This window comes from Caenorhabditis remanei, chromosome V (genome assembly GCF_010183535.1).
Source record: "Caenorhabditis remanei strain PX506 chromosome V, whole genome shotgun sequence".
In the NCBI taxonomy this organism is placed as follows: Eukaryota; Metazoa; Nematoda; class Chromadorea; order Rhabditida; family Rhabditidae; genus Caenorhabditis; species Caenorhabditis remanei.
This window is the reverse complement of record NC_071332.1, coordinates 13,400,322-13,419,839: the sequence shown is the minus strand read 5'-3', so window position 1 is coordinate 13,419,839 and position 19,518 is coordinate 13,400,322. Positions and strand designations below refer to the sequence as shown.

The following is a 19,518-nucleotide window of genomic DNA, read 5'->3' as shown; positions in this document are numbered from 1 at the left end:
GGGTTTGAATCCTCCCGGGTTAGAAATCAATAAAATTATGAATGAAATTCCTAAAAACAGGACTTTTTTAAACCTAGAAATCATTAAAATTATGATTGAAATTATTAAAAACAGGGTACTTTTAATGAAATTAACTTCCCCCACCATTCTTATCTGTGTCGGAACCGGTTAGACACACTTCGACCAGAGGGTGAAGGAGTCTATAATAAACGGGCTGAAGTTTTCTTCAGTAGACGCGGGTTTGAATCCTCCCGGGTTAGAAATCAATAAAATTATGAATGAAATTCCTAAAAACAGGACTTTTTTAAACCTAGAAATCATTAAAATTATGATTGAAATTATTAAAAACAGGGTACTTTTAATGAAATTAACTTCCCCCACCATTCTTATCTGTGTCGGAACCGGTTAGACACACTTCGACCAGAGGGTGAAGGAGTCTATAATAAACGGGCTGAGGTTTTCTTCAGTAGACGCGGGTTTGAATCCTCCCGGGTTAGAAATCAACGAAATTATAATCGAAATTCCTAAAAACAGGACTTTTCTAAACCTAGAAATCATTAAAATTATGATTGAAATTCCTAAAAACAGGACTTTTTTAAACCTAGAAATCAATAAAATTATGATTGAAATTATTAAAAACAGGGTACTTTTTATGGAATTAACTTCCCCCACCATTCTTATCTGAACTATTTAGGAAAAAAAAACTGCTTAACCACGTGATACGTCAAAAACATTGTTGTGTCATGTAAACATAGTGTGGTAAAAAGGTATTACCTACTTGTTTCATTAAAATTACAGTTTTTTCCAAAATTTCCGAAAAAAAGGACTGATTTTGTTATTGGTCAAAAATCATTTTCATGTTTTAAAATTTTGCAAAAAAAATACACTGACGTAATTCATTTCAAGCCAAAAATTACAGCGTTCTACGTTCAAAAACAATACAAATTTTTTTGCTCTTTGAGCACCTACAGTACTACAGTAACCCGGAGCCCAAGCGCAGAAATTTTTGTATTGGTTACTAATGACCAATAGTATCTGTTTTTTTTTAAATCTTGCCCTAGGGCACACGCTGATCGAGTCTTACTGAGAACGTATAACCGAATGGTGTGATGAATGGAAATTGGAAGTGGCACCTGAGAAATGGATAAGTGATAAGATTCCATTGCTCTAAAAGGAAGAGCCATATTGAACAAATATTTTGAAGTAATAGGTTTCGAATCATACTAATATTGTTTTAGGCCGTTTTAAGAAGGGGGAAGTACAAAGCTACGCTCAGACTGACTCTACCATTGTTCTTTATGGTTTATACACAATTTACTTTTCTACAATTGCGAAACATATCTTTGACGATCGATAACTCTAGTTTGTATTTGTAAAAAAACGTTGTCAACTACAAAAATACGGCTCTACTCGTGATCGATCCAGTAACAGCCGATATTGTGAGGCAATCAAGGGGCCGTCTCACAAAGTTGACCATTTTAACTAAAAACTGCAAGTGTCACATTCAATGGTGAATAGGATTTTGATAAGTTTTAAAAACTTGATAAATGTCCCAATTTCTGGTTGATTCTGGAACTTTCTCTGTTTCTACGCTTTCGTGTATCTCAACTATTATGCATTATTAACTGTCTTTGATAAATTGTAATAAGATTGGAATGGATACTCTCCCGGCACAACTAACAATGTGTGCAAATACTGTACGTGTTACTTCGACCATCGAAAAGTTCCATTTTTAAAGTTGTGAGCTCATGTGTGTCAATAGAAGTAATCCTTGTGAACTTCTTCTATCTATCGGTTGAACAATTTAAGTAGTTGTAGTATTAGATAGAAAGCGGAATAAAAAACTCTTCATGTAAGAGTTGTCCGTCATGAAAAAAATGGCGTTCACAGAAGAGAAGCGTCACGGGAAAAGTAGAATGCTATCAGAATTACAGAATTTTTACAACAGAGGGTGTTCGTAGTTGGTTTTGATGTTTGTCATTTGTCTGACAGCAAGAAGAAAAGCCATGGCCAAAAACTTTCTTGCCAATTTAGCTAGATATTGTTGGTGGGAAATGACAGAAATGAGCAAGTTACTTGGTCTAAGATCTTTATTCATTGAAATGATTTCCAATCGGAATACCATAAATTCCATAGACTATGCATTTAGAAGCAATGACAAGCCAGACATGAACATTTTCCGCCAAGATCTCGGCGTAGCTTCGTTCCTTTTCAATGTTTTTCATATTGTAGATATCCAATTGAAAGAAGCACCATAAAGAGAAAGTGTAAAGACCAGTGAGGATTTGATAAGGTCGGGAAGAGAGAGAACCCATCATAGCTCCAATTAAACAATGTGCAAGAAGGGAAATGCTGGTGCAGTAGAAAAGATTGACCCGATGATCTGAAAAATGTTAGATACATATGATTTACCGTGTTTACTTTGATAGGTTGACCCTCTCTAAATAACTCACGCGCATAAGCTAACATATAAAAAAGGGAGAGTGTGGTAACCAATGGAGTGAGACCCATAAAGGGCTCAGCTTCAATTTTCAAGTGAGCCAATCCTGCTCCAACGAACAACCCTTGAATCACGGAAGAACCGAAATAAGCTAGTAGAGAGATAAGTTCGCTTCTGAAGGGCGCCTTAAGAAGTTTGAAGGATTATATATCAAACTTAAAATCGAAAAAATTGAAATACCGGGTAGAAGTAGAAAAAGTAAGCTGGAACTCCAAATGCACCAATCAAAGCAAGAACATATGGAACGGCTAATGACGCTGCCAGATTTCTCAGAAAGTATCCACCAATATGAGAAATTAGAGAGATAGTTAAAATACGGATTGTGGTCAAGGGCAAGAAAATTGTTGATTTATGTATTGCTGGACTCTGAAATGAAATAGGGCTTATCGTCCGTCGTCTACATTACAAGCCTACCGAATCAAACAGCGCTCTCAAAATTTCTTCGAAAGTGTACCCCTCATGTGACTTGGCAGATCGACGACTTCTACTTGAAGTGGTAGTTTCGACTTCTAATTGATCGACAGATCGACGACTTCTACTTGAAGTGGTCGCTTCAGGAGTTGCCGAATTATGATTCATGAACATCTCCAATATGCTATAAGCTTTAGCCTTCCACTGAAAACGATGATTGTATCGAAAAACTTGAAACTTCTGGACCCTCGGAAAGAAAGCTCACAACTGCTTTTAGCTCTTCATTCGAAAAGTCCTTGGTCCAAACCGAAGACTCAACACTGGTCGAACCAGCAAGTGGACCATGTTGATTTGAAGTCAAAACTGGCTCTGACATTTTCGAGTATCGTCTGATTGGAATACAGAACTAATGATAGAGAGAAGATCTTGAGTGTTGATAAGATCATGCGTTTTTCTGCTGCTGCGATAACCATCTGAACTTTTTCCAATAAAAAAGAGGTTTAATAATAAAAAATAACTGGGCGTCGTAATTTTCAAAAAGACCGCGCGAAAAGATTTGTTTAATTCTTCAGTAAACGTGAGAAATAAAATAATTATCCTCGTGAACTGACCCTCTTCATTTGTTTTCATTTCTCTCAGATCCACGCCATCACCACGTGGATTTTGTTTACTCCTCATCCTTTTTCTTCATAAAATTCCAATTTTTCCTCGTTTCAAAATGGTCTCTTGGTCACAAATTCCACCGGAAATCAAACGACATGTCGTTCAGAAATTGGACTTTATGAGCAGGTATGATTTCTGAGAAATCATCAGAAATTACACTCGTTTTCAGAATCTCATTGAAAAATACTTCTCATTTGGATCGGCAGATTGTGGAGTCTACAAAATTATACATTCCACGAGCAAGATTTGGATACAAAGATGGAAAGAGTTTGGTTGTGATCTATACGGGAATCGAAAAGTTTCTGAGATTGGAAATGGAGAAATGCGGAAACGGAGTTGTGATTCAGAAGTGAGCAACGGCGAAAAATAATATAATTAATTTTAAAAACTTCTTCATATTTTTCCAATCCAGATCCGAAAACAGCTATGATCATTCTAAATTTGCGAGAAAGTTCATGCCATCAATTGACACTTTCTCATTGGGTCTCTTCGTTCTCAAGTCTCTTCTCATCGATATCAATATTGAAGTGATTGAATGGGATCTACCTGAAGAGTCAGAAGAAGGAATGGTCGAAAGAATAGTTAAGTTCTTGAGTCCAGCCCGGTTCCAAGTTAAAGAAATGGCATGTCTCTGGAATTCAACTGAATCTTTTCAATCATTTTGCTTTCAAATCGTTGTCTGGGAGCATCTGAAATCGATCCGTCGTATTGGAGTTTTCCCGACTTCTGGCTCTCTTGAGCCAATTTTTATTCATGAGGATGAGTCCGAGTTTAATGGAAGGCCGTATTGTGAGTGAAATAAATGAGATTTGTATGTTATTGAAATTCCATTAACATAAATTTTAGACAAAACGTCCATAACAATGTCATATTTGGCGGAATTGTTCGGTATGGCATTCGATTTCTCGTTCTATCATCAGAACCCAATATGCGCCAATTATAGATTGAAAAATGGAACGTGAGTTTAGAAGAAATGTTTATTTGTACAAAAAAAAATTGATTTTTTAAGAACACCGGAAAAAGAAAAATTCCGAAGGAAGGAGGAAGACGACACAGTCACTCGTTGTTACGCATCGGAATGTGGTACTTGGGAGCATAAAATGTTGAAGGAGAATGAGGATCGATTGAAACAGCGTCTTGATGTAAGTTTGGTTAATGAAAAACGTTCAGTCTTATTCTTTTCAATCGAATTCAAATACAAAGTTCAATGTTTTCAGTCTCAAAAATGTGGAACCAGTTGGTTGTGTGAAAATCATGCAGACCCATTCGACTATTGGTATCATCACAATTTCCCACTTCGTCTCGCTCAGGAACCTGATTGGAATGCTGTCATTTGTATCGGATCTGAGTTTTTGTTGGGATTAGATGATTTGTTTGATCCCATGATAAAGGCAGCTGAAGAAGCTGAGGAGAAACGATTGGAGAATGTGATTCTGGATACATCAACGTCGTCGTGGGGATTCAGAAGACTAGATGAAGGAGAGGTTCAGAGGATTCCTCATGTCATGGGACATAAGTCAGATAACGTAAAAAAGACTTGCGGTTCAAAAGCTGGAAAACCAAAAGGTGACCTTAATGGGTTGAATATGAGAGACATCATGAAATGCTTGGAAGAAGTTGGAATAGTTGAGGATATACAATGGAATTCTGAAGATTCAGAAGAAAATTCCGAAGAAGGGGAAGATCCAGATGTCCCCAAGGTTTCAAAAGATTCGGAAGACTCGAAAAATCCAGAAGAAATTATCGCCTACTCGGAAAGCAGCAAACAAAGTCTTCTTCAAAAATTCCAATTGTTCTCTTTTATTTTCCTCACTCCTATTGTTGTTTCTTTTGTATTCTACTTTGTGTCTCAACTGATCTCGTTTTGTCTGTGAAGTATTGATAGTAGAGTACATCTTCCAAATTATTTGAAGAATGGATAATAGTAACTTGTTAAAACTCAAGATTGAATCAAATAAAGTATATTTGAAATATAAATTATTGTCATTGAAAAACAACTCGTGATTCCACTGGTCGTTTCGACCTGAAACTTCCCACAGCTTCTTGCGGAGACATTCGAAGAAACGTTGGAAAAATCTGAATGAAGAAGTGCATTCCTGGAAAAAATTATAAAAATGTGAAGCACACAGAAATCTCTCACTGTTAATTTTTTGTTTGATCGTTACCAGTTAATTAACAAAGAAAAATACATTGTTCTTGCGCGAAATCAAATTTCAAGTCCAATTTCACTTTTTACTTCCACGTATACACACCGTTAACATTGGATAGGACCGTCTTCTTGAATTTTATCAGTGTTTCTATTTTGATGGAGTAAAATGTTTTTTAAAAAACTTAAAATACGCAACGAAACTCCGGTAAAGTCTCACGCGGCTACCGTAACCTCAGCGCGTCGCTTCACGTGGACTCGTATACACCACGTGGTAACAAGTTGTTTTACTGGAACCGGTTGGTTTTCAGAGTTAGTTCTGGTTTTAGCTTTTGTGCTTTTGATTTGTTTTGTGTTTTATCGCTTTTTTATACTTCTTTCTTGAAATAAATTGTATTTATTGTAAGAAGCTGTGTTATTGTCGTCTCATTTTATCAGAACCCGATCATCCCGAATTATTATTTATTATTTAGATATTTGCCATGGGAGGATACTTGTCGAGCCCGACTGAAACGAGCACAACGGAGGAGCAGAGAGCAAGAGCAGGGAAAGAAAAAGAATCTCAAGAAGTGAGTTAGACGCTAAAAACGTCACGACGTTCTTCTTTGATTGAACAATTTAAGTTTTTAGCTGAAAAAGAATTATAAAGCATGGTATAAAATAAGAAAATACTGTTATCAGTAATTCAGTTTTAAGGAATCACAGAAAAATGTCCCAAACTTGATTATTTGCCCAACAAAATAATTTTAATAATTACAGGAGAAAAAGAACACCGAGGGTTCTGACTGTGGAATCCACATGAATCCACATGGAACGTTCAACGGCTGCCACTTCACAATCAACAATGGTTCTGAAGACATTACAAATCAAGAGGTAATTTTTGAGTTAATGTGCTTAATTGTAAATAAATGGTTCAGAACGGTTCAAGAGGAGAAACCGTAAACCATCGAAAACGTCGGTGGAGGCAAAGAAGATTGATGCAAAATTCCACGGTAAGTAAGGTGGTTCTTTCGCTCTTTCGGATCTTCTATTCGCTATTCGTTTCAATGAGTTCGCGTGAGAACAATGATTTTTTTTGTTAAAGGAGGACTGAAGTAATACTTTTTTATATCAGATTCTGATACTTCAGAAAATTCTGAGCAACTTCCATCATTGGAGCATATGCTAAAAATCGCTCTAAACACTCTAAATTCACGTTTTCCCGGCTCAAAAGGAGCCTTCGTGGAAGAGTTTTCCCAGGCCGAGTTCTTCCTCCGTGTAGTCCTCTCGGACAAAATTATTTATTTTTATTTCTCGATTTTTCGTTTTCTTGCTTTTTAAAAAGCTTTTTACAACTAATTTTCGTGTTTTTTCTTCTTTTTTCACGATATAAATTTTAAAAAACAGGAAATTTTGTTGAAAAATGCAAGAAAACGAAAAATCGAGAAATAAAAAGAATCAAATAAAAATTTTAACTGAAATATTTTTTCACATTTTTATAATTGTTTCCAGGGATCACCCAATCGGCAAAGAACCCGATTGGACGTTCCAGTAAATCCCGACTTGGATTACGACTCGTTCAGAAATGTTAACGACTCGTCCAGAAATGAGATTCAAATAGAGGAAATTATTCAGGTATGTTTCTGAGATACCTCTCTTTTGCTTCAAGACCACTAGACCGAACTTTTTGCTGCCCAGATGGATACCCTTACTTTAACTTTTGATTTAACTGCTTTCTCCTATTAGAATATTAATTTTTTGTTGAATCTCAAAACATTTGATCAACCAAGATTTCTGATATCTTCCTGTTCCAAAATTTTTCTAACGAACCGAAAATGCTTTGCCCATATTGTAAGACATTGTGGAAGTTTCATTTGCATCTATCCCCTTTGGGAGTTTAATTTACGCTTTTGCATCCCCAACCCATCCGATCCTTTCTTTTCATAAAACTATATCTACATTTTTTCCAGCATGGGATAGTAAAACATGACTATCATAAACAAGTGGCCATAATATGAAAATTTTTGCTTTTTGTTCCTATGAATGGTCCATTTTCGTGCATCACTAGGTTTGACCTGTGACTTCTACGAAAGTTGATTTTACGAGACAACCAATAATATTGTTACACTCTCTGAGTTCATTATTTTCCACGAAAATAGCAGAAGTCTCTCAACTTTTGAGCGGTGGCAAATTATTACCTGTGCGCTCATCGACTTTTCTAAAGTTTAAAAAAGAATTATTTTGTTATACAGCAGTGACCATAAAGAATGCGGCGCTTGCAGTTTTTAGTTGAAAATGATCAACTTTGTGAGTGTGATACGGGCTCCCTAATGGTATCATTGTATCGATTGTTCATGTAGTGTATTGATCACAAGTAGAGCTTCATTTTTGTAGTTGACAACTTTTCTGTACGAACACATTCTCAGAAGTTATCAATCGTAGGAAAGATTTTTCACTTTGACGATTGATAACTTCTTGGGATGTGTCCGTACAGAAAAGTTGTCAACAGCAAAAATGAAGGTCTACTTGTGATCAATACACTCCGTAAACAATTAATGTTATTATACCATCAGGGAGCCATCAGCTGTATCACACTAACAAAAGCGACCATTTTCAACTAAAAACTGCAAGTGCCGCATTCTTTATGGCCAGTACTGTAATTATATGATTTTTTTCTATATATTTCCTACTCTTATTAAATGTTTCAGAATACTACAAGTAATCGTCCACTTGATGTAGATTTGGAATCTATGAGGATGGATTCAAGTTTGATTTTGGAAACGAATCATTTCGATGGAATTGAACAAGCGAGAGGACTGGAATCAAGAGCGAGCATCGTTCGAAATCCAACTGGTGATGGATTAGGACTGGAGATGGATGAGGTATTTTCTTTGATGTAATTATTGGTCTAGTTCAATATGGGGCTACATGTTTTTGTCATCTTTTGAAAAAAAAAAGTGAGATAGAAATTTCCACGTACTCAAAAAATAGACAGAAGTTGCGGAAAAAAGAATGCTGATATTTGCAGTTGACAAATGTAACAAATTCGGATTGCACATTCTATCAAGATGAAATGGCTCATGACTACGATTGCTGGACCATCATCGGAGTGGAGTCGCATGCGCCGATGAATCCTGGCTAAAACGGTTGTCAGGATCGATACGGTGAGTAATACGTTTTAGCAGACTGCCTCAATTTTCTAAACTTTATATAGACATAAAGTGATACTATTATAGAGTTTCAGTTACAGTCTTTACAGGGTTGGTAAAAATCACTTCACTCCGCTTCCACTACTCTCACTCCAGCGCGTGAAGATTGATTTCCACATCGAGAAGAAGAAAGACCCCAGAAAATCACAGCAGTATCTATCGAGACGCAATTGGATCACAGATTTTAATTTGAATAGCCAGGTAAACGTGAATTATGTAGGCTCAAATATAGTTTCATGGGGCTTTATTCACTTAACTGGTGTTTTTAATTGGAGAAATTCTTTTTACTTCCAGAATCTGGAAGGCTTCCTCGTTGAGCGAATGTCATTGGACCAGATTCCACTGTTGGTCATGTTGGCAACTCGGTGAGTTCATGTTCTTTTTTTGTAATCAGAGAGGGTATTCTGGAATTTCAGGAGCTTCTTTCACTATGAAGAAATATCCGACGTCATGGAAAGATGCTCTGCAAGACAAAGATCTGGTATGTGAAGCTAGCGAATGCGGAACCACTCGGAAAATTCTCAAAAAGGTAATATCCCAGTTTTTTTCCATTATACTCTTTCGTTTTTTTCAGAAACTTAACGCCGACGCCGTAAACCAATTGGATGAAATTGTTGCAAAAATGAGAAGTTCCCAGCGAAGTTGTTCCCCGCGGCCAACAACTCAACCAGTCGCTTCACTCATATGAAATTTTCTTTCATTCATATTAAATTTTATTGTCGTCTACAATAAAAATTCTAGTTCTGATAACACATGAAATAAACAACTGAATACTAAAGGGTATTGTTTGCAGCTAAATATAAGAACTGAAACTTCAGTGGGGCACTCACAATGACCAGCATGGTCTCAATTGTTTTTCGAAAAAGATCCCCTAAAACACTAAATAGCAAACTCTCTTTTAAGTTAAGAAGGAATAATAGAGATTTTTGGAGGTTTTTTTAAATTTAATGACAGTTGATTTACTTTGAAGCAGTTGATTTACTCATTATGCTTTCCTTCAACTCCAAGATTTCGATGAAACATGGATATGACTGTTCCATCAATGATACCATGCGTTTTAATGTCAATTTATTCGAGCTTGGTAATTTAATTGAAAAATATTCAACATTTTAATTCCAAAAGAGATTTTACCGAAAAGATATGTAGGTTTTCCAAAAACTGATTCTCAGATTTCGGTGTAGCAAAAAAAGTAATTTGTTAAATCTCTAGATTGAATCAATTAAATTACATATAAAATATAAATTGCTGTCATTGAAAAACAACTCGTGATTTCACTAATTGTTCCCAACGGAAAATTCACACAGCTTCTTGCGAAGACATTTGAAGAAATGCTGGAAAAAATCTGAAAGAAGAAGTGAGTAGTTATTACTTCTTTTTAATCAATAGAGCTCAACTGCTTACCAAAAATGGCTAATCGATATGTTTTGACAATAAAAATGGTTGGAAAGGGGTCCAATGCTGGAAATAGTGCAATCGTGGTGGCCACAGAAAATGGATTGAAAACTATGTTGAGTAGAGAAAAACTGTATAAAATAGTAACTGGAATATGCATGAGAACAAGAGGGACCAGAGCCTGAAACTTTATTTCGGATAAGCTATTCCACCTTCTATCAAAATCATTTTCCTGCCATACCTGAAATACCAATGCAAAAAATAGTTGTTTCTGAAGATTTTTCATTTTTATCGAAATTGAATCTTGAATATAAGCAAATTTCATTATATAAAAATAGCATTTGATTCCAAACAATAGAACCAAGATGAGAGATGAAACCTGAAAGATTTACAACTATTCTTACTGTCGGTATAAATGTAACCGCGCTCTAATGCAAACAAGAACTCACAACTAAAAACAGCTGTAGAAGACTAACAATCAGAGTATCATATCTGATAGAGTCATTCGCGGGATAATAGTATAATGGTCCCGTATAAGCAACTTCATCAAGAGTCATATTGAGTCGTTCAATTAGAGAAACGCTGAAAAAAAAGTTTCTGTAGCTACGCAACAATTTAACCTGATGAATTCATCCATTTCGGGCGAAGGAGAATATGGAAACCAAGCCACTGTTCCAAAAACTAACAGATAAAACATTGGATAACCAAACCACAAAAGTATTTTTGCACCTTGAAATTTTTTCAACAAGCTATTTTCAGTTGCTACAAGTAACCGATATGCAAAAATAACAACAAACATGCCCATTGAAAAACCAAAAAATCCACAATAAAGACCTGAAAGAACGAGGAAAGCAGTGAACAGATTTGGAGTGAATCGATACAGTTAAAAATTCTCGCCACTTCTTTCCCAAAAAATCTATCTTTATAAGGAACTATCACCACAAATGAGGGACCAATGGAAAGGACGGTCTGAAAAAAAGCTACTGTAGAATCTAGATGTTTCTTTTACCGCTTCCGTCACGATATCCAATGATCCATATAATATTTCAAATATGGATACTCCAATCAAAAGATATTTGTAGTTTCCCATTTGCGGCGGAGACTTGAAAATAATGAGAAAGATCAAAAATGTATTTGCAATCACTGAAATGGGTGCGGTGTAGTACGGAATGGCTGATTGGATTGAATCCATTTTTCAGGTTCTTTGATAACGGGAAAAGTATTTTTGTTCTCTGTTTGTTAGAACACAAGATAAAAAACTGGTAGTTTGATAATAGAGAAACAATACAAAAGACCCATGGGATCAGCTATTCGAAGAAGAATACAAATACCGAAAATAAAAACAAGTCTGGGACACCGAACGTAATCGAGAAAGCTCCAATTCGGAAGCACAAAAACCATGGTCACCTACGGTCAATTTGACTTTGAGGTAGATAGCAGAGACGCCGCAGGAATCAGATGTGAGGAGGGTCAAGTAAACAATGAGAAGTGTTTGATGATAATTGTGAAAATACGAATTTGTCATTACACATTACTTTATGTTCATTTTTATTATCACACCTTATTTAAAATTCAAGCCTTAGAATTGTGTGATTCATTCGGTAAAACCAGCCTTCAGTTCCAAGTTCGACAAAGGACGGAGCATTTTGATGAGATCCCGATAAGCCAGAAAGCTGGATGCAGTCATCGAAATCATAGAAATCCATGTTGAATTGAAAGTTGTGAAACATATGACATTTCATTTCTGTAAAACTCGAAATCAGACAACAAACGGAGTGTCTTCTTCCTCATTTTTTCTTATCAGTTCTGTTATCATACTTCACATTTTGGAATTCAATTCCTTTTCAGTTTTTCTCTATTTGTTGAAACATGCCTGCGCGCATTTCATTATGTGAAATACCAGAAGTAGCGATGAAGGAACTCATGAATAAAGTGGATTTTCGATCAATGTGAGTTTTTGAAGTATTTGAACTGCTTTTCTGAGAAACGTCTCAAGTTTGTAGTATTTCTGTTTTGTTTTCAATGACCCAGAAATCTTATTTTCTCGTTGGTATTTTTTATGTTTTTTTTTTTTTATTTCAATCATTCTCTTCGGAGAGTGTGTCGTTCAATCCGCTACTTCATCAATCAACACAAACCCACTATTGAAATTGCCAAATTATGCATCACACAGTACCCTGCACGAGGAACGAGCTCGCAAAAAACGCGAAACGCGCACAGCTTTCAAAATTCCTCCCTCTGTCTGCGTATCTCTCGTTCGCATACTCTCTCGCTTAGTGATTATAGAAATCAGGATAGTTTTGCGATTTTCTGACATTTTCAGTATTATTCGACATCAGAAAGTCTTTTTTTATTTTTTATTTTATTTTGAATACGCACGCAAGGTACGTGAAAATTAAGAGTTGAGAGTTCAATATGTCCGTGTCCGTTATCCTTAAAAACGTGAACTTCCTTCATTTACTGTATTTCCTTTTCTTGTTTCTTGCTTTAAAAGAAGTTTCGAAAGTAACAAGCAAGGACCTTACACGATTGATACCAGGTGAAACACACAAGATTGGCGGCCGCATTATTACTCGAGGACAAAACACGAACTTGTACTTCAATTCCCGAAACTTTAGCCAATGTCGATCTTTTGCTTTCTTCATCTTTCTTCTATATAACTTCCTGGTTTTTCTTTGACTTCTCATCTTACGTTTCCTAGCAATTTGAAGCTCCTCTTGCACCATCTCCCATTTTTTCTTCTGTGACCTAATACGACGTTTGATCTCCTGCCTTTCTTTCCTAACAGCTCTTCTAGCAGCTCTTCTGTCGGATTCCCGTTGTTCTCTTAACTCCGCTACCAGCTCACGGATACACCCACTTTCTTTTAAATGTTGAAAGATATCCTCCACATCCATGTTGACGATTCCTATTCTCTTTTTAACTTGATTCCCTCTTGCCAACCAATCATTGATGAAAAAAATTTGGGAAGTCATAAAAATCGAAAAACAATTCCTCTTGAGAATCGGCTATTAGCAAAAATCAGATTTTTAGAATTTTCGAAAAATTGAAAAATTTGCAAAATCAGAGGTTTTACACTATTTTTTCTTTATTTTATGGTTTGTTTCTGTTCAGAAACCAATTTTCGACTTCGAAAATTGAAAATCCAGCAGAAATAATACTGAAAAACTCGGTTTCTTCGGCGCCGCTGGAATTCTGATTTTGCATGAAACTGGGAATAGCACCACGAATACACAATATTAAAGTATGAAAATTCACAAAATTATACAAAAAAGTCTTACTTTACACGAAATGGATATGCATTCTGAGAACAAATTTCGGGAAATCGAGATATTCAAGCTTTTATGTGCCCGACTCAGTAAAATTTTGCCTTTTCTGTTGAGTATTACTGTAGACAATGCGAACGTGCCCTACGGCCAACTTTCGTTTTTTTGTTTGCGCGTTCCCCGTGCAGGGTGCTGTGCATCACCATTCACCCTGAACATATTTGTTTTTTCTATTCATCCGATGGCAAAAGGATGGAAACAGTGGACTACTGGAACACTAATTTCGGCTGTTTAGTGACGATAAACCGAAAACGAAAAAATATTCCAAATATGAATTGTTTTCAAACTTTTATGAATGATCTGGAATTGATAATACGTCATATGAGTTGTGTAACCGAAGAATTGAGAGTCAATGTCCATTCATCCAGTGATGATTTTTTCGATTTGTTCAAAAAGATCCTAAAATCCAAAAAATCTCAATTGAGAGTCAATCGATTTTCGATATTTGCGAAAGATCAAGATCAAATTGTGTCAATTCTGTCATCTTTATATCCGGTTTTTTTGAAAACCATCAGAATTTGTTATCATGTTGGAACACAGCTAGAAACTGAAAAATTGGAAACATTGGATCAGTGGAAAGGCGCCGAGGAACTGGATATCAACGATACTCATGCTATCACTGGGGACATCAATAATTTCACACATTTCTCATGCTCTAAATTTCGCATTCAAATCATTTCAGCATCAGATTTGAATGTTCTGAAAGAGGTAAGACGGGGGGCTCATTTGAAGATTTTTCAAGGTCTTTTTTGATGTTTTTAACATGATTTTTTCCATAAAACAATTGCATTATGAAAACGAAAAAACACATTTCTACATCAGTATTAAAGCATCAAAACATATACATATTTTACCAGTATTGTTTCAGGCATTCTTCAAATCTGCATCCTTCGAATACTGCTCCATTACTTATAAAGATTTTAACAATGCCCACGAAATACCAAATTTTTTTGGACACCCACATCACGTCGATCCAAACAACACCACTGTTCAACGTTGGTCATTCAAGTACCCGAATTCACGCAATGATAATCTGCTTATCGTGGTTCGGCCGAATTCTCAAAAATTCACTTTTCTCGAACTGAAGAAAAACAATCCTAATTTGGGGAATGAATAGTTTATTTTCACTAATAAATATTGTTTTAACTTCATACGTTTCTGTTGAAAATAAAATAAAACAATTTCCAAACTGGTGTTTTAGAGAATTTGCAATAGGTGTCTCAACAAACATTTAGTTTCATAACATCACATGCTAAAACTTTCTGATACGGCTCCAAAATCTTCTTCAGTTTCTCAATAAGATTTTGACATTTTTCCTTTTCCTCCTCCTCGTGAGACATCCATTTCAATTCAAAATTCTTCAAAACTGTTTTCTGTAACTTCAAAATCATCTCAAAGTCTCTCAGAAAAGTCTCAACGTAGTTTTCGTTATTGAGAATCTTCCCATCATTCGAATAGTCATAATTTATAAAAATAAGACCTTTTCCACGTGTCACAACGCGTTGATATGTACGGTTGAGGTACTCGATAGCATACATTCCTTGATCTGGTCTATAGATAACAGATATCTTATCCGGATGAATTGAAATAGAGATTGATTTTAATCGAATTTCTGGTTTCACTTCATCAACAAAATTCAAGAGTTTTCTGCATATTCTTCGGAGAAGGAGTCTGAAATTACTTGATGTGCCGTTGTCAGCGACAATCACTTACATCGTTTTGACATCTAAACTTTGCATAATTTGGATCAAGATATCATCAGGTAGATTCAGAATATTTATTGGCATTTTTTGAAGCCACTGCGAAGCGGAAATAAATTATTTCAGTCGAAACAAGTGAAAATAGTGGAGAGTTAGAAGAAATAGAGATACATCGGTCATGTGCAGTGTCACAAACAAACCAGTTTCCCTACGAAGAGAGACAACAAAAGAACGAGAATTAGACAGATGAACAAAACTTTTCGACAAACATCACAGATGCATTTTCTTAGTTTCAAAAGTCAGTTAGTCATGTACAGTCGCTTCCCACCAGACTCTTTCAGCTCGAATTTTCTTGAATCTGAATATATTTTTTCTTGAGAAATGGCTGATTTCCAACACATCCGAAGCATTTGGAACCCGTATAAACCATTTTAAACAGTCACCATACGGGTCTTGATCTCCAATCCATGGAGGACCGAATTCTATCAAAAATTGGCGTTTATCGTTGAACTGACAGTAGTGGAAGAATTGAAAATTCGTGTTTCATTGAGTAGTTACAGAGAGGAAGATGGGAAAAACGAGAAGGAATTGAGAGTTCAACACTTTCAGAGTATTGAAGGTAACTGGGAATGAAAGTCTAAAATTCGTTTAAATACTTTTATTCCATCTTTCAGATACTCTCTTCCCTCAACAAGCCGACAATTAACGTGTCAAAACTCGAAATGCACGTGAAAAATCATGAAGAAGTGCTCTCTGTTCTACCTTATCTGACACCTGGAATCCTATCAGAAATCGATTTTGTTGTGCAAATACGGCGAAAATCCGTCTGCAAATGGCTCAAATCATCAAATTAGATCAATAGAAACAGGCAGAAAAATTGAAAATCGACCGATTTTTCACACAATTTGATCTGAAAAACTTGGCACACTTCAAAAAGTTCGAAGTTTTGTTAGCGAAGATATCGATAAAGAGTTTGGCTGAACTGAAAGATGTTAGTGAGAATCTAAAATCATAACTAAAACGAAAAACGATTATTCCAGATCCTCATCCACTGTCCAGAGTTCGATCGATGCACTCTTGAAACATCGAAACCAATTAATGTTAAATCGATTGATTCGAATTTCGGACAAGAGATTCCACAAGATCCACCAACCGAAATGTATCATTATCTTTACTAATAATATTCAACAGATTCCGTCTGTGTATTTGTTTGTCGCCAGCCATAACTCCCTCCATATTGGGCCGATTTTTTTGAGACCTGGATGTATAGATAGGAAATTTGACTTAGTTGATGCCCGAACTTTTCTTTTTTCAAAAAAACCAAATTTGACGTCTTCTGGAGACAATACTGATTTCAACGGTAAACAGCATTGAGAATAGGTGTGTCCCGACAGGGTGGTGGAAAGCTCAAAATCAACCTAACCCTACTGACTCGGTGTTCCTTGAACACAGGTGAACCGCGATGGATCCTATATGTGAAAGTGTGCATATAGCGTCCTATATGTGTCCCTAAATGAAACGTGGACCGCGCGTGTGGCGTATATGTGCGGTCGTCTTTTCCTTGTACTGGCCGCGCGTGCATCCATATAGCATCCATATACGTTCCATATATGGTCCATATTTGAGCCTAGCGGCCGGCCGCCGCAACGACACTCCGGAATTACACGTGGGCGTGTTGTTTACCGTAAATCGACGCGACATTTTTTTCTATAAGTCCGGGCCCATTTTCTTCGTTTCTCGAAGTTTTTCAGCGAATTTCTTCATTCTTTTTGCTGAAAACAGATAATGGCAAACTTTAAAAGTAAAAATAAAGATATTTAAATTTGCGGAAATTTCTTTTTTCAATAGAAAACTTGTCGTTTTCTCAAGAAACTTTGGGATATACTTTTTGTTGAGAAGTTCGGTTCTTGTGTTTTTCTTTACTTCGGTATGATAAGAAATTATATTTTTCAGATGGAATTAAAGGTAAGAAAGTAAGTATTTGCCATACCGAAGTAAAGTCAAAATATCGGACTTCGAATGTCATCGACGGGTATAGCTTCTTTCAAAGTTCAAAAAAAGCTCGAAAATCGTTTTACAACCGTCAAACTAACATCATTTTTTATATAAATCGTGTGGAGTTTTAAATTTTTCACGAAGTATTGCCATTATCTGCTATAAAAAGAACGAACTTCGAGAAAAATGGAGAAAATGTACAAGTCCGAGAAATGGAAAGTGAACAAGTTGAAAAAGGAAAAGTAAAACAACATTATAGCATTATATAACAATCACAACAATGAATTAGGCCTTTCTAGTGTTTCATACACGATAATCAACCAAATACGGTTGGTAGAATTAATCCTGATATGCGATCCATATACGATCCATATGCGGCACACGTTTTCGGCCGACCGCGCGTGGATCCATATGGACACATATAGGACACAACGCTGATTCTTTCTAGCTGCATATACGCCACCGCGCGATCACATATAGGATCCACAGCGGTTCACCTGTGCATGGGGTGGCGAGTTCGTTCCCGTCAAATTGGAATTTTTTTGTTGCTTTTTTGTTATGGGAAAGTAATTTATTGAGGAGCTTTTGAATTTGAATGGAGGGAAAAGCAGTGACTATGATAAAAAATTTGTCAATAAGTCTGCTCCGCATCTTGCATTTGAGAGAAAATTGAATGAAAATTTGGTCAAGAGCCCGAAAACTCCCGTTGGCCATGGGTCAGAAAACTACAGTAATCTTAAAATTGATATTTCATCATGAACGCTCCAGACCGATAGCATTCGGTATTTTCGGATTCGAAAGTTCGATTTGAGATTTGAATACCGCTCATCAGAGCTGTAAAATTTTCGAAAAAGGAAGTCGGAAGAAGGAAAAATTAGTTAAAAGTTCAAAAGGGAAGCCGGAAGAAGGAAGAGGGGAGTAAATTTTGAAAAAGGAAGACGGAAGAAGGAAGTCAGTCGAAAATTCTAAAATGTTTGTAAACTTTTTTGAAAGTCGGGAGTGGCAAAAAATTTTCAACGGAAGACTGAAGCGGGAGTCGGAAGTAAATTTTCTAAAAAGGGAAGTCGGAAGAGAGAAGAAGGAAGTGAAAAAAAGCCCGGAAAAAGAAAGAAGGTAGTCGGAAGTCGGAATTCCGCACAACTCTGCCGCTCACATGCATAATGGGAATTAAAAGAACCGGGAGAGCATGTTTTCTGATAGCGAAGTCTAAAATAAATGGAAGACCACTACTCAAGAAGCTGATATGTGAATAAGAACCCGTCGTAGCTCGGTTGCCAACAAAAAATATGAATTCTTGGATGAGCATTTGTTAAAACACCGTCTTAGTCTGCCATATTCCGAGAAGGAAGGCGGCGTTGCCGCCGATCAGTCAAAAATATAAAATATATCGGCATGATCACTCGCCTATTGAGAAGGAAAGAAAGAAGAGTTATCAAGTTCACGTTCTTCTGTGAGATTGTTTTGAAAGGAGGAAAACATAGGAAGAAAGTTCAAATTGGTAAATTCTAAAATAGCTCATTCTAAATTCCATATTCTATCAGGATAGAAAAGTCATTGAGAAAGTTTGTAGAGTTTGAGTCTGAAAAGGAGAGATTTTACAATTGTGCTTTATCGGAACGAACTGCTCGGCTAAGAAGCGCCGCAGGCGCTGTAAAACTGAGAAGGGTGGTGTAGGGAAGGAGGTTTAGTCGCCGTTAGGCGACGTAAACCGACTGGTTATGCATATCCAGATTCTGAGGAAATTGTTTTGGAAATGTGTGTAGAGCCGAAACAAATTCAATTCAAGAAGACAACCAAGAAAAGTATGATACGATAAATATATTTTCTGTAGTTCTTTTAGACCGTGCCAAAATCGAAACTACTTTATCCGGGCCCGTTTTGTAAATAACATAAAAAATCTTTTTAATCTATTTTTGTTGGCTTTTTTTTGAAGAATCCTAGTTTTCAATTGAAGTTTTAGAATTCAAAGCTGATAATGTATTATTAATTTTGAGATCTGTGGAGAACCTGCTGGTCATTGTGAGTGCCCACTAAAGTTTCAGCTCTCATGTTTAGCTACAAACAGTAACCTTTCCTGTTCAGTTGTTTATTTCATGTGTTTTCAGAACTACAATATTTTATTTTCAACTACGTAATTTAAATGAAAAAATTCAATCTACGGAAGTAACTGGCTGTGTTGACTGTGGAGAACGGCTTC

The 19,518-nt window shown here is 36.2% G+C and overlaps 4 protein-coding genes across 4 annotated transcripts; 2 read left to right on the top strand and 2 right to left on the bottom strand.

The window, feature by feature from the left end:
* Positions 1-2,090: 2,090 nt before the first annotated feature.
* Positions 2,091-3,287, bottom strand: GCK72_019644 (uncharacterized protein; the record flags this gene model as incomplete). Its single annotated transcript, XM_003115840.2, has 5 exons — positions 2,091-2,383; positions 2,454-2,625; positions 2,681-2,866; positions 2,915-3,115; positions 3,177-3,287. 5 exons carry the CDS (start codon positions 3,285-3,287, stop codon positions 2,091-2,093), a joined length of 963 nt encoding a protein of 320 aa, XP_003115888.2.
* Positions 3,288-3,629: 342 nt separating this feature from the next.
* On the top strand, positions 3,630-8,841 carry GCK72_019643 (uncharacterized protein; the record flags this gene model as incomplete). The annotated part of the gene is made up of 12 exons (XM_053733137.1): positions 3,630-3,700; positions 3,744-3,923; positions 3,987-4,363; positions 4,421-4,532; positions 4,584-4,716; positions 4,792-5,274; positions 6,194-6,289; positions 6,480-6,593; positions 6,638-6,712; positions 7,212-7,334; positions 8,408-8,581; positions 8,728-8,841. The coding sequence occupies 12 exons, from the start codon at positions 3,630-3,632 to the stop codon at positions 8,839-8,841; spliced, it is 2,052 nt and encodes a 683-aa protein (XP_053582050.1).
* Positions 8,842-13,917: 5,076 nt separating this feature from the next.
* GCK72_019641 (uncharacterized protein) lies at positions 13,918-16,504 on the top strand (the record flags this gene model as incomplete). Its single annotated transcript, XM_053733135.1, has 3 exons — positions 13,918-14,334; positions 14,495-14,671; positions 16,367-16,504. The coding sequence occupies 3 exons, from the start codon at positions 13,918-13,920 to the stop codon at positions 16,502-16,504; spliced, it is 732 nt and encodes a 243-aa protein (XP_053582048.1).
* Positions 14,847-15,413, bottom strand: GCK72_019642 (uncharacterized protein; the record flags this gene model as incomplete). The annotated part of the gene is made up of 2 exons (XM_053733136.1): positions 14,847-15,297; positions 15,340-15,413. The coding sequence occupies 2 exons, from the start codon at positions 15,411-15,413 to the stop codon at positions 14,847-14,849; spliced, it is 525 nt and encodes a 174-aa protein (XP_053582049.1).
* Positions 16,505-19,518: the final 3,014 nt, after the last annotated feature.